Here is a 14,338-nt window from a genome sequence, read left to right on the forward strand (position 1 = left end):
ACAGAGCTGTTGTTTACTGGCTCCTGGGGTGTATCAGTGGAAATAGCAAGAGATAGATGAGTTTAAAACGGGTGAAGGACAGTAATGCTTCACACAGCATGGGGTGAACTCCTGGAAGTTTGTGTCACAGGAGGTTGTGGAGGGGTCAGTATCAACAGCTTTAATAAGGGATTAAATGCATTCATGGACAATAAATCTATGAACAGAGGCTAAAGGCTGGGATGTTCCCGCTCATATTCTGATGTACAGGCAGAAGTGCCCACTGACTATGGCCAGGGTGCCTCTGCTCCCTGTACCGCCCCACATATTACAGCAGCCAGGCCCCAGAGGGTCCCCACTCGTGTTCCTGTGCTCTGTGAGGCAGTGGTCCATCCAGCACATAAAATTCAGGACGTTTTAAAATGGGAGAGATGTTACCTCCTGCAAAACCCAAAGCAATCACTGAACAAAATGGAGCACGCCAGTGCTCCACAAGCAGCAGGAGTTGGGCTTGTCAGTCCTCACAGGGCTTGTGTGAATTAAATTGTTTTTAATAGAGGCCTAAGGCCATAGCACAGAACAGCCCAGCTCTTTGTGGGAGCTGCAGCCCACTGTGCATGTCTGTGTTGAGCAAGTAAGATAGCAAAGTCAGAGATGGGGAAAGAGTTCTTTTTCTTATTCTTCTTTTTCTCCCAAAGGAAACAGAGCACCAAATTAAAGCTGAAACCCCCCTTGGAGATGGCACTAAAATGTGACCAAATATATGGTGGTAAGAGCAGGGATCTGCTGAAGTTGGATGTCCTTGTTGCATCATTGAGCATGTAGGGTTTCAGGAGCTGGTGCTGTGCAAAAGGTGTTCAGTGCGCTCCAGAAAATCCATGGGAGACAGGGCCGGCTCTCCAGACATTGTGTAATGGAGGAGTTCTGCTGTGTTTCTAGATGTTGAAATTATTGATAATAGTTTTTCTTTTCCTGGGGCAAAAGCTGCCTTTTTTTGTTGCTTAGTGTGCACGTCTGAGTTTGGGGGTGCCTCGTGCTGCACGGTCGGAGAGCGGGGGCTTATTTAAGCACGTGTGATGGTGGGGCTGTTCTCATTTGTGGGAAGCTATAATTAGACTTTTGGTGTTTGCTTTCAGGCAAATTAAGATTTGAAGTAGTAATTATTTTTCCCAATGTCTTTAAATAAATTCTTTGAATTGCGAGGCAAATTGGTCTTTTGTAAAGACTGGGTGCTTCTGGGTAGAGCAAGTTCTTTCTCCTCAAAACTGGAAAATTTCGGATATTGGCAGGCACTCGTTATAAACCGTATCCTCCCTTTTTTGCTTTGTTGTGGTTTTATTCATTTTAACCTAAAGCCATAACTAAAATATATCTGTGACGTTTCATCCTGACAGGATAAATGGAAATACAAAACCTAAAGAAGTCTCTCTCTCTTTTTCCGGAGGAAGTCAGTGCTTTAAAGCACATTTGAATGTTTTTACTGTAATTGCACTTTGGATATGTGAAAATACTGAGATCCTGCATTTCTGTTATTTTTGAGTAAATCTCTTATTAGTAAGTGTTGTAACTACAACTAGTGGGGTTTTGCATCTAATTCACTTTGCAAATGTCAAAATGGAACATAAATCGCTTTGCAAATCGCCATATTAGCATTTAAAAAGGCTCTGAAATGGTTTAATTTGTTTAGGGCTGCCTTGTCTTAAAAACAGTTTCTCTCTGACCCCTCCTTCCTATCTTCGGGTCTCTTGGATGCCCTGGTCCCCAGAGGGGCACTGGGATTTCCTGCCCCGTTGGGATGGATGTGTGATGAGAGGCTTTTGAAGTGTGAGATGCAGAGTTCCCAGTGCCGGTGCTTCCCCCTGGGAATGGGCTCCTGCAAGGCGAGTGATGAGTGTGAGCTGAGCATCGGTCCAGATGGAGAGGGGTCATTTCTCCCGGGATCTGTGGAGCCCCCGCCGCACGCTCTGAGCTCTCTCCCCAGCTCTGTTTGCACACAGTGGTTGGGGGCTAACGCAGCGCTCTGGGTCTCTAATCATCATAAATTATGACGGCTGCAATCAGCATCAACTTTAATAAAACACACGGTGCTGAGAAGTGATCAGTCCTGGAGCACGAAATACCGTCGGCTCCGCTTAAAGCAGGTCAGGTCTGCTGGTAGGCATGAGCAGAGCTGCTCTTTGCTCTCCCCACGGTAATGCCAGGTGGATTTAAACTCGAGATTTCCCCATCTCCAGAGCACCTACTCAACTGGAACATGCACTAAGTGCATCTTGTTTGTCACTGGTTTCTTTGCCAGAGGCAGCATTTGTCTGGCACATTCTCTGTCCCCAGAGGGGAAATTGCTGTGCCAGGGAGGGAGAAGAAAACAAAATGTACAGCAGTAACTAGCCAAAAAATGTTTCTTTTTATTAAGCTTCATGGATGTTGATAGCCTGAACTGGCAAACGCTCAGGCCCCTGTTGAAGCACGTGGAAAGTCGTGTGTTGCAGGGTGCCGATCATGTGCACTGCTTTTCCTGCACATGTCAGAGTTTGCAGGATCTGGCCTGATTGCTGTGATGGTTCAGGCAGGAAAACAAATCAGCACACACTTTCTGAATGCTTGGAAAGTGTTTGGTATAATGGAAAAAGAAAAGACTGTATGTGGCACTCAGTGCTGTGGTCTGGATGACACAGTTGTGATTGGTCAAAGGTTGGACTCAATCTCGGAGGTGTTTTCCAACCTAATTGACTCTGTGATACTCTGTTTAATGCCGCTGTTCTTGGGGCTGGGAGCTTTCTCCATACACTGGACTGTCGTTTGCTTTCCATTAAAAGATGCTTTTTTTTTTTTTTGCCCTGGTCCCTCCTGGCTGTAACATCATAGAGTGACTTTGTCCAAGGACAAAAGATCCCCACGAGCCCTGAGAGCACAGCAGTCTGCTTTGCCTTCAACGTCTTTCTTAATTTTCAAAGGAATTACCCCCCACCCCCACCCTGCCCCAAACCAACAACCTGAAGCTAAGTGCTGTTTTAGCAGGACACATAAAGGAATCCGAAGGTAATCAGTCCAAAAATGCTTCAGATCCTGCTTGGGTGGAGGAGCACGAGGCTGCCATCAGCCAGGAGCTGGGGGAAGGGCAGAGCGAAGCTCCACTCTGTGGATGCTCCTGGTTGCAGCGGTCGTAGACAGGCTGTGCTTTGGCCAGAGCACGGCTGCACTGCTGTGTTTGGGTGGCAGCTGGTATGAGAGAGGATGGGATAGAAAATGGGAGCCTGCAACTTGTGAATGCATCTTTATCCAGGGAAACGCCTGTCTCTGGAGCTGGCTGCAGTGAAGACACGTTTTGTGCTTGGGCAGCCTCCCTGTTCAAATGGCATGTCTTAAAGATGTTGTAGCCCGTAGGAGAGCGTGAGCCTTTGGTTCATGCATGAGATGGCGTGTGCAGGATTCTGCCTGGAGGAGGGAGCGGGTTCTGAAGGAAATCTGTCAATTCGTTTCGAGTGAGAAGATGTATTTTTCAGCTCCTGAGAGTGCTGTTGAGTTGTTTTTCAAGCTGCACTCCATTCTGCAGGCACTGTATATTTTAAGCAGAGCGAAAGTGTTGGATTGAATCTAAGTAAATAAGTGTTTTCCAAAGTAAGTAACTGCTTTGTTTCTACATAGCCAGTCTAGACTTTTGGTTTGATTGGAGTGAGGAATATTTCAGGAATAAATTTTCTGCTGAAATAGCAGTTACAAGTGTAGGAAACCTGTTTCCCATGCATGACTGACTTAGTGATGCAGTGGAGTGGTGATGTGAGCAGAAGGGGGATGTATGCATGTGAAATATCCTCTATAATACCACCAAGCAAGTAACATTATCCTTCACAGAGCTTTCCACCTGCGGCTTGGGGTGAACAACATGTAGCTCTTTTTCTCTCGGGTAGGTCTCCTGTGGTATTGCAGGTATCTGTGTGTCAGAAGGCAGTGAGGTGTGCTACTTGGTTAGTAAAAAAGTGTCTTTCTAAAGAAGATGTGTTGTTTAGCCTGCCTTGCTGCTGAGCCTATCCAATATAAAAATGAGCACGCTTTAGAAATCTGTCCTTTTCCTTTCTCCTTGAACATGCCTTCTGCAGCTGCAGTGTGTATTGTTTGATCGCAAATAAAATGTCATGTTGCAGTTAATATACTTGGGGAATGGGAGCTTAGATTGCTGTAGAAACCTGAAGTGAAGTTCCTGACCTGAGTTACCTTTCTCATTAATGTTGCCTGCTCCAGTTTTGGTGACACCATTTCAGGACAGCTGAGGTTTAGACGGTTTGCTCTGCATTCCTCCTGGAGAGGTGGGACTCTCACCCATTTCTCCCTACACGCTGTATATTCACTGACTGTTTACATACACCTGCAGATGTGACTTGACATTATCCTATTTCTTCTGCTATAGAGATGACTGAAGAGGAACAATTTGCACTGGCCCTGAAAATGAGTGAGCAAGAAGCTAGAGAAGTGAACTGTCAGGAAGAGGAAGAGGAGGAGCTCTTGAGGAAGGCCATTGCTGAAAGCCTTAGTGTAAGTGCACTTCTGTGAAGAGGCTCACTAGGGTTCTTCAGCACTGTCTCTGTCTGTGCTTGTTTTACCATGCTGCACAAAAGAAAGTTTTACTGGGGGGGGCCTAGATACTCCCAGCACAAGCTGGAACTACAGTAGGCACAGAATAGTTGGTTTTTACCATTCCTAGTGAGAGGGATGTGAAGTGTAACCCCAGATGTCCCTGTTTTGGGGTACAGAGTTCTGATTCAGGGTGGGGGAACCTGCAGTCCAGGTGATGGCTGCCAGCGTGCTGGGGGAGTCCTTGGTGTGCTGTGCTGATAGAGAACACATCTGTAGGAGAGTCAACCTTTTGTTTTTCAGAGCTGTCAGCCCTCAGACTCCTTGACTTCAACTCCTCAGTTGTCAGTGGAAGCACTGGATTCACAGGGCCAAAGCCAGCCTGCTGAGAAAGAAGGCTCTGAGATCCCGGGAGGCCTGGCGTTCTGCCCTGACACCCCTCCCTCCGACTGCAGCTCCCACTCACAGAGCTCCAGAGCTGATGGGAACGGACAGATGGATGTCGCCCGGAGCCCCTTGGTAGTGTTGAGGAGGTTAAGCCAGGAAATCGTTGAAAGCTCACTAGTATCCAGCATAATCGTGTCTCCGGGGAAGGGCCAGCCTGTGACAAGGTCAAGTGAAAAGTCTTCCTCACCAGCACAAAGTGATTTGAGTGACGTGTTACCCAGCACTGTCGGAGAGGACTTCATGTCTTTGAGTCCCACCTTTGGCAAGGTGGCTTCAGGCTCCTGGCGACTGACACCTCGGAGACTGTTCACCAGCCCGTCCAGCTCTTCCGAAGCAACAGGCCATGAACCAAAAGAGCAGCTCCTGCCCTGCACTGGCCATTCTGTGGGAGAAGCTGGTGCTGGGAGCTCAGCCACGCTCTGGAAGAGCAGGACCACAGAACAATGTGACAGCCCCAGGAGGAGTGGTGGAGGAGCAGGTACCAAACACAGCTCACAGCCTGGGCACACTGCCAAGGTCTGTGTTTCCACAGAGCAAGCAGAGCAGAACAAGGGGTCTGGCAGTACCCCTCATCTTTGCATGCAGACTGCAGTGGAGGAGAAGCACAAACAGGAGGAGGCAAAAGAAACAGTGCACTATTATTGGGGCATCCCCTTCTGTCCTAAAGGGGTGGACCCCAACCAGTACACCAAAGTCATCTTGTGTCAGCTGGAGGTTTACCAGAAGAGCCTGAAGCAGGCTCAGAGGCAGCTATTGCATAAGAAGGAGTTTGGTAACCCAGTTGTGCCGAGTTCTTCCTTGAGCCAGAATGAGCTTGGGAAAGGAGAGGAGATAAGCAGGGAGAATGGGATTGCTGATGGTACAGAAGATGGAGGCACAGAGGGACAGGAGTCTGAAAACACCACCTGGCTCCACCCTTCAAAGAGGAGGGAGGCAGAGAGTCCAGGGCACAGCATGGAAGAAGAGAAGAACTCCACTTCTGATGATGAGCCGACCACCAGCTACTGCCAGGTAAGAGCTTTGCCACTGAGCAGAGGTTGAGCAGCCATGCCCTTCTGTCCATTTTACGGTTCAGTCCCTTCTGCAAAGCAGGCACTGCTATTTAATGCCTCTCTGAAATTGGGGGACTTCTTCCCCCAGCCACACAGTTACCGTGGAAGGGAGAGAAGTGTACAGGCTGACACCCAGCTCACACGAGATAGGGGCCATTTTGAGCAGCCTGGCAGTCATCATTAGTGCTCCAGAGATTGACTCATCCAGCTGATCCTTCTCAGAAGGGTGTAGCCTGGCAGTGTGTCAAGGTAGAGGGCACAGAAGTGCTGCTGACCACCACCAGCACTGGCAAACCAGTTCATAAACCTGTGGCTGTGTGGGGAGCTCTGCCTGGGTTTCCCTTTGCAGATAGAGACGTAGGTTTGCCCTTGCGGCGCAGCCTTCCCTGTTTGCCCCTCCGTGTTCATCTGCGTCCATCAGTGCTTCCCCCTTGGAAGTGCTCTTTTCCTTTGTGGCTGGGAGAGGCTCTGTGTGGTTACAGGCATCTTCTGCCTGCTGGGGTGATGTGTCACCGCAGTGGTGCTCCCTGTCCTTGTCCTGGTGTTGGGCACCTTCTCTGGGGCTTGGGTGTGCCAGACACTAGGTGTCAGCCTCTGTCTCCGTCAGGGCTCTCCTGCTGGAGCGGAAGGCAGCTTTCTGTCACTGCTAAGTTTAAACAGATTGCTAGTCAGATGAAGTATTTATTACTGCTGTATTTTAGGTTTGTGTCAGCCTTTTCCAACCCTCATTTTTCATAATGACTTCACTCCCGGATCATTGTATAACTTTATCTTCTCTACGACTGAAGCCTTGGCTCTGTTGTTCCTGTTTTCAAGTGTATTTGATCATTTACCCTGGTGTTAGAAAGATACTTAACTTGTTTTGTGATATTTATATTCCGTCTTGTAATATTGAGCACTTAGGAAAAAACGTCATGTCTGCATTTTCTGGTTGCCGAAAAAGAGCAGAGCAGCCTGTGCTGAAATGTGACTTTTCATGACAGTGCTTTGGCTCGGGTTTAGGGGATGGAGATTTAAACAAGCCTTAGAGGTGATCTGCAGAGGAAAGGAACTGACTTGTGCCCTTTTTCATTTCCTTAGGATAGATACAAAAGACCTGAGAGGTTCTTAAAGCAAACTGCACTTTTTTTTTTCTGTAGCTTTTCCTCTGGAAATGAAGGTATCATTATACTGGAAGATTGGGGTGACTGGAGGTCTGTGGATGTGTACTCTAAAGCCTTTGGGAAGCCACGGCAGCTGGGAAGGGCATGAACTTTTAATCAGTGCTGAAAATTGTGTGGTATTTTTTAAAATACTATCTGTTTAATGCTAATACCTAATTAATTCTTGGGGAGAAAAGAGGTTTTAGTGGTGCTGAGTGGTAACTTGTATGCTACTCCTCTTGACCATGGGAGCTCTCTCGGAGCCATAACGGAGAGATGCAGCCTTTCTGATATTTTTAAGGTGAAAAAATAAGGGAGGGGGAGCAGACTTTACAATTTCAAGCCTAGCCCAAAAATTGCCAGTCTTTTATTTACACGAGAGAAAATAATTTCTAAATCCCTTTTCATCTGCTTTATCACACCCAGCATGAGAGGTAGCTCCTTTCTCTCTCCTCTCTGTGCAGTCGCACACTGAGGCCAGAGCAGGTGATTTACTTGCAAAATCGATATGTTTGATGTTTGCTTGTGCCTTGTCTCCATTTTTTTCCCTCTATCAAATACAATTCCACTGGCAGTGACAAAGGAGGGGCCCAGAGCTGTCATGTCTCCAGTGTGCTGCATCTCCAGGAGACCCTTTGCTTCCTGTACTGCCCTGGGGCTCCCCCAGTGCCACCAGGGCTGCTCTGCTGGTGGGGCTGGTGGGAGATTTTAGGCTGTGCTGAGTCTAGAAACCATCCTTGAGGACTCAAAGCTGTCCTTGAAAAAGGACGTGGCCTCATGCCATGTGTGAAATGAAGGTGGAAATGAGGGAGGCTGCCTGTGTCCCTGCCCTGAAACCCCCACCTGGAATGGGCACAGACCTTCCACCCCAGTGGGCACAGACCTTCCACCCCAGCAGCAGTTGACTGCTGCCACTGCCTCCCGCAGCCAAGGGATGTTTGCACAGAGCAAATCCTGGTTGTCGGGAGATCTCACAGCCTGTGAACCTGCACTAACAAACTTCAGTGCTAATAGAATCAATTTCTTCAGAGCCTTTCAGATAAGGTTAGGGGACTCTTGGTCTTTAAAAGATTCAGAGGGAAAAGACCCAATTCGGGAGATTTAGAGTCTGGTGACCTGAATTAGTGCCATATTTTATAACAGATGTACAAGGAAAACCAGAAACGTGGATGAACGTTCATGACCAGGGCAGAGGCATTGTTAAGAAATGCACAGTTCAGTACAAAACCAAACAAAAATAAAAGAGGAGGTGCAGTATTTTATGTTAATGATGAGTTAGCCTGCAAAGAAGTAAAGAGAGCATAGATAAAACAGGATATTTGGGGGTTGGAGTCATGTTAGGGAAATTTTACAGGAGAGGTCTTGATTTGGAGCTTGCTGGGGAAGTACATCCAGGAGTGGAGCTGACTGAAGTTGAAACCTGTGGTAGAAATCAAGCTCATAGCATTTGATAGACTCAAGGAAGGGGGAGGAAAACTCCTTGGGTTTCTTTGAGACCTAGCATGAGAAATTGTAGGCCTGACAGCAAGGACTGCTAATAAACCATTGTAATTCCACCTGATTAGAGGATGGCAAGTGTAGCATGTACACTGCAGAAGAAGAAAGGGATCTGGGTAATGACTGGCATGTTAGCCTGACCTTGGCAGTGCATAAGGCTTTTGAACAAATTTTAAAGGAAAGAATAAGTGTAGTTATAGAGCTAAATGAAAAAATGGGGTAAAATGCACTCAGATTTTCCAGCTATAGACTGTGCAGGTTAATCGGTTCCCTTCCTTTTATGGGACAGCTGATTTCCCAGGCAAGAAAAATGCAACAGATTTTACCTCTAGGAAATTTCAGAAAAGTGCTTGTCATGGTCAAGCATCAGCTGTATCAGTTGATCAGGTCATTGTGGCTCAGGAAAATAAGTTTTAAAGTGGAGTAGGTGAGGGCTGCTGGGGTACCTGGGGGAGCACAGGGGACATTAAAAACCTTGGGTTGTTTCAAGCTCAGCACAGGTAAAGGTGGAGAAGAGCTATGGTTGTTGCCTACAAGTACATTTAGGTGAATGCTGAGAACAGGCAGAGAGCATGGAAGATGATGGGCAATGTTGGGAGGAGTGGATGGTCATGGACTGTCCAAGAACATGTCTAGGCAGCAAGGTAGCGAAAAGTACTGCCAGGCTTTATTGCAGGGAGTACCTTGCCAAAAGGAGGGATGGAGGGAAAAAGCTGACTAGTTCCGGATGGATACTGAGCCATTTTCAGATAAAAATATACAGCAGACTGGGTGCAATGTCATGGACAGAATCCAATGACCCAGCAGACCCCAATCAGCTGTGCACGTTGTTTTATATAACACCAGAATTTTCCTTTCCAGCCCTCCCAGGTGCTGCCTGCAGAGGATGTGCCTGAAGATGGGGAACCCATGCAAATTGCACACAGGTGAGTAAGGTGTTCAGAGTGTGGGGCTCATAGGTTCTCTCTGGTGATATGAGCTCTTCCACTCTCCCTGGAGTATTTTGGGGTGCAGTCCCACCACAGCTCACTGCAGGGCTTGCTGGAAAGGCTAGCTGCAGTCACTGCTGTTTAATATCCCTGGAAACACATGGCTTTGGAGAAGTGGGGCACAGCTGAGGAGAAGGGATCAGTTGCTGTTGTCACTTTATAAGACATGCAAGGTGCATCCTTGTACAAGTTGAAGGAGTTGCTCCTTGCCCTCTGAAGCTCCTGTGACACGGTGCAGTAAAGCCTTGGGGAGCTGGAGGTGAGTTACAGCGATGCCATCACGTGTGTGTCGGGGAAGGCGCACTGGCAGCATGGGGATGGCTTTACTGGATTTCTGTGTGTATTTTTATGTTCTTGCCTTACTTCTGAAGAGGAAAGCGGGGAGGAGGAAGCCAGACGGCACTGCCTATCAGCCAAAGATAGAGTGCAGTGCTCCAGAAAAGCCACTTCAGCAGATGACAGGTGTGGGACAAGTCAACATGATTTTCTTCAGATTTAAGCCTACTCCTCTTTTCCTTTTTTTTTTTCTCCTCTCCTTCCTGTGGGATGCAATTCTGCAGCAAAGGCTATGGAGAAGAAGGACAAATGGGAGAGGATTCAGGGAGCAAGTTACAAGAAAGGCCAGATAATGTCATGTTTTTAATTTGCTGGGTTTTATAATTTAAACCTGCTTTGGAAAAAAACTGCCAACTTTCCTCTGATCTAACAGCATTTGGCCTGAGCAGTTAATATCAATATGCAGAGTATGAAAATCCCTCTTGCTTGCACCTTTCTAACAAGCTTAAAACCTGCCTTGGGGAGCAGGAGGAACCTGCAGCTGCCGCTGCTGCCGCCGAGGCTGATGAGCCTGTGACAGCTGAGCTCTGAGCTTGCGTAGAAGGCAGCGAGGTGAGCGCTCTGCAGCGCTGGCCTCCTGCCTGCTTAGGGCCTGAGAGCACCTCTTTCCTTTGATGTAGCTGGTGAGGTTAGTCTGGGACACTCCCCAAGCTGCCCAGGAGCTCCTGGCTGCCCGCCTTGGGGTGGGATGCACCTGGATGCAGCAGCCCCTCCTTGGGCAGCTGGAACATCTGCAGCAAGGCAAGAAATGGCTGCAGTCTTTGCAGTTTTGTGCACATTAAGTGTTGCCATCTGGCTCCTGGCAATTTGCCAGCACAGGGCTCTCTTGGGTATGGCTCAGGCACCCCAACCGGCTGGCCTCAGCACCACTTAATAGGAAAACATGGCTCTGAGCTGTCTGGAGGGAGTGGAGCAGTTTAGGAAGTGCCAGTCCTGTGAAGAAGCTGCTTTGCTTTCTGTGAGCTGCTCTCCCCGCTTGTTCCACGCTTTGTACAGAGCATGGAAGATTGGGGTTTTAATAAATGATTATAGGCTTTGTTACCAGGAGATAGTTGGTGTAGCAAGAAATGTGGTTTGACTTCAAATTGATTAGCCCATTTTATAAATGTCATAGCAAGTTGTTTTGTGTGAGTTCTTTTGAAGAGAGCCCTGATGTTAGACACAGAGTAAAACATGCTCAGCCTGGATTCATAACAAATGCTTTGAGATGCTTTATTTAGAGAGAAAAGCCACTTGTGATTTCCTATCAGAATTTTTTTATTTATCATAAATCAGCAGTGGCTGTTCTCTCTTCTCTAAGGCCTGTGGTTGAGCTTAATAAATCTTGTGTTTGTCAGTGCGGGGATTCATGTTTTTTAAAGTGTGTTCTTGCATACTTGATCAGACTAATCAGAGAGTCATGGAAGGCACAGAGTGTGTCAGCATGGGTGCCAGACTTACTCAGCAATGCCTGCCTGTGTCAGAAAGCCACTGTGCAGTGAGGTGGGAGGAAAAAAATAGGAGGAATCCAAAGGTCAAAATGAGAGGAGCAGTGCTGGGTGCTGCTCTGAGGAACCACCATGCTAATGCTGAAAGGACTTTGCTGCAGGGAAAATGCCATGTGTCACATCCGTGCTGCTTCTGGCTGCTGTGCACAGGGATAAGGGAGAAAACAAGCAATGTGAGGAGGGAGAGGATAATGCGAGATAAAGCAGGTCTGTCTTTCCTCAGTGAGGATTTCCTTCCCCAGACAGAAAGAGGCACAGTGCTGGTACCTGCACAACTCCCACGTTTTCTCCCACAGAGAGTCCCACAATTGTGAGCAGGTGTTTTTGCTCCCTTGACAAGAGATAATGACCCTTTCTGCCTTTTTGGAAGCAAAAAATATTCCCTTTGGGGTTTTTGCTTAGGATAGCATTTTAGATCCTTATTGTGCTGTTATTCTGGTCATTTCTGGCTGTCAGATATTGACCACTTGGAAATTACGGCATCGTCTGCTGTTCTGAACTGCGTGAGAAAGGCAGGTGTGGCCCTCACACCTACTGGATTGGAGATTCATGTTATATTTATATTTTGAGCAGCATCTCCACAATGACCCCACTTGGCAGTAAAAGGAGCCCCAATACTGCCACAGAAAACTCTGCTGAAGAAGAGCTCTCCGTTTGCCCAGGTAAGAGGAACTTCAGACTGTTATGAGTTTTGTACCAAAAGTTACACGCTTAGGAAATTCAGAGAAAAGAGAATTTTCAAGTTATTTGAACAAAACTAGATTACTTTCCCATCTCTGTTTCTCAAGGCTAAAATTATTCAGGTAATTTAGTTTGATCCCCTAATTTTGGACCCATTTCCTCTAAGACAGTTCTGTGACAGGGATTGCTGAAGACTTGCTGAAGACATACCTGGATGTGCATTGGGCATGGAGGGATCACTCAAAACAAGGTGTCTCTGCAATGCAATGAAATATTCAGATTTTTCAATGTTAAGATAATGTGCAAAGCATGAGAGCTGAAATAATTTTTGTCTTACATTAATTAAAGATGTTTGGGACCAAGGAGTTTTTCTTCCTTGGTCTCTCCTACAATGTTTGAGATTTTCTAGTCCAGGGTTTTAAGTGAGAAAATTAATGAAGAGGCTGCTGCTGTTCACGAGCAGCTGTAGCAGTAGAGGTCATGGTGGTGCTTGGAGGCATGTTTTGTTGTTGCCAAGGAAGATGTGGAGGTCTAAAGAAGGTGTGTCTGCGAGACAGTCCACGGAATGGGAGCTCTGCTTGTCTCAATGAGAGAGCAGCTCTATTCTTGCTTTGTCTCCATCCCAGCAAGTGTTCCACTCACTTTCCCTGTGTCTAATCTCACTCCCCATGAAGCTGCAAAGCCGCAGTGCCTTTGTCCTCACACCACCATGCTGTGACTTTAACCCCTCATCTGGCTGTGTTGTTGCGCTTTGTCTGGTAACATTTGTGGTGAGTCTAAAGAATGTTTTGAAACTGTGAAAACTCTTAAGAAGTGTTAAGGGCTAAGCTACATCAGCAAGTGAGGAGATAGTTGGGGGCTGCAAACCTGTGCTGACACGGAGGTGTTTTTCTGCAGAGACACAGCCGAGCCCACTGGAAGCTGTTGAGGAGGAGAGAGAAGAGCTCTGTTCAGACAGCAGAGGTGCACCTATGCAGGTAAAAGAGCTTGGAGTTGAAGGGTCCTGTTTCCAGTCCTACCTTTTAGACCTTGGTTCAGCTGAACTTTGCTGGCATTTCCCTTTGGGTAGCTGGAAGCTTGGACTTCTGCTGTTTGGATCCTCACAAACAGTTCCCTCTTTGCTTTTGTCTACTGCTTCATATCTCCAGTCCCTCTTGGCTGGGGACTGCATGCAGCTGCTTCTGGAGCCTTTCAGTCCTATAGCTGGAGAGCTGTTATCAATTCCAGCCTGTTCTTTTATATCCCAGCACTGCTGAGCTGGAGGATGCCATCAGCGTGGGCGGCAGTGCTGTTGCTTGCCCATGCTCAGGGGTACAGGCTGTGATGCTTGGTGATGCAGAGGGACCGCAGGAGCTCTGAGGGGAGTCCAAGTAAACCTCAGTCACCTGTGTTGTGACCTGCTTTTCCCTGTTACTCTGAAATCCAGTTTGCTCTCCACAGACCATATCCAAGAGGCTAACAGGAGAGCTTCACCCAGAGATCAGACTGGGATAAGGATGCTGTTGAAGTGCTGAGGGCTGGTGGTGGTTTTCAGGCCAAGCAGAGTGTCCTGAGTCCGGGAATCTTGAGTTTTGTGCAGTAATAGTTAATAGCAATAGTAAGTCAGTGTCAGGGCCATCCTCTTACCTCTTGCTGCAGATGTGCGCTGTGTGCAGCCCCTTTCCCCGTGCTGTCACACCTGCACAGCAATTGCTTTGCAGCTGTCACTGTACCAACATCTGACTCCAGTTCCTGCTTCTGATAAAACTCCCTTTGTCTATTAATTTAGAGAGTGATATCAAAGGGGTTGCCAAGTACTCCTCTGGCAGGGTACATGAATACAGAATCGTACAGCTCTTGACAAGAGGATTCATTTGTGGAAAGCTCATTCTGGGAGTTTGCAGCTTGTACAGCACGTCTGCAGTTCCAATGTCTCATTCTCACAGGCCTCTTAATAAACCATCTTCTGCTCTCGTGTGCCTTTCATTCTGCAGGTATCTCCAAGCACTGCTCAGTCAATTAGGCACTGCAGCAATGAGAGAGGCAGTCCTGGGCTGGCCACCAGAGCACATTCATGACCCATCTGGCTGTGGGCAGGACACTGCCCTGTCCCCTTGTGCTTTGCAGAGGGTGCCTTGTGTCTCACACCTCTGCCTGAATGGCACAAGGTGATGGGGAGC

At 47.5% G+C, this 14,338-nt stretch overlaps 1 protein-coding gene across 8 annotated transcripts in view; it reads left to right on the plus strand.

Moving 5' to 3' along the window:
- The window catches only part of UIMC1 (ubiquitin interaction motif containing 1), a 39,781-nt gene that overhangs the window by 13,336 nt on the left and 12,107 nt on the right, over positions 1-14,338 (plus strand). For 6 of the 8 annotated variants that reach the window (XR_014226848.1, XM_082291686.1, XM_082291687.1 and 3 more), the window contains exons 4-9: positions 4,385-4,509; positions 4,852-6,006; positions 9,548-9,612; positions 12,072-12,160; positions 12,346-12,429; positions 13,077-13,156. Coding sequence is in view for 7 of the 8 variants with exons in the window: in XM_082291686.1 (XP_082147812.1) it covers positions 4,385-4,509; positions 4,852-6,006; positions 9,548-9,612; positions 12,072-12,160; positions 12,346-12,429; positions 13,077-13,156 (1,598 nt within the window). In the remaining variant the exon portion in view is untranslated. The remainder of the gene's footprint in view (positions 1-4,384; positions 4,510-4,851; positions 6,007-9,547; positions 9,613-12,071; positions 12,161-12,345; positions 12,430-13,076; positions 13,157-14,338) is intronic. The other 2 variants (XM_082291688.1, XM_082291689.1) reach the window with 1 other exon arrangement.

This window comes from Coloeus monedula (genome assembly GCF_965178545.1).
Source record: "Coloeus monedula genome assembly, chromosome: 15".
In the NCBI taxonomy this organism is placed as follows: Eukaryota; Metazoa; Chordata; class Aves; order Passeriformes; family Corvidae; genus Coloeus; species Coloeus monedula.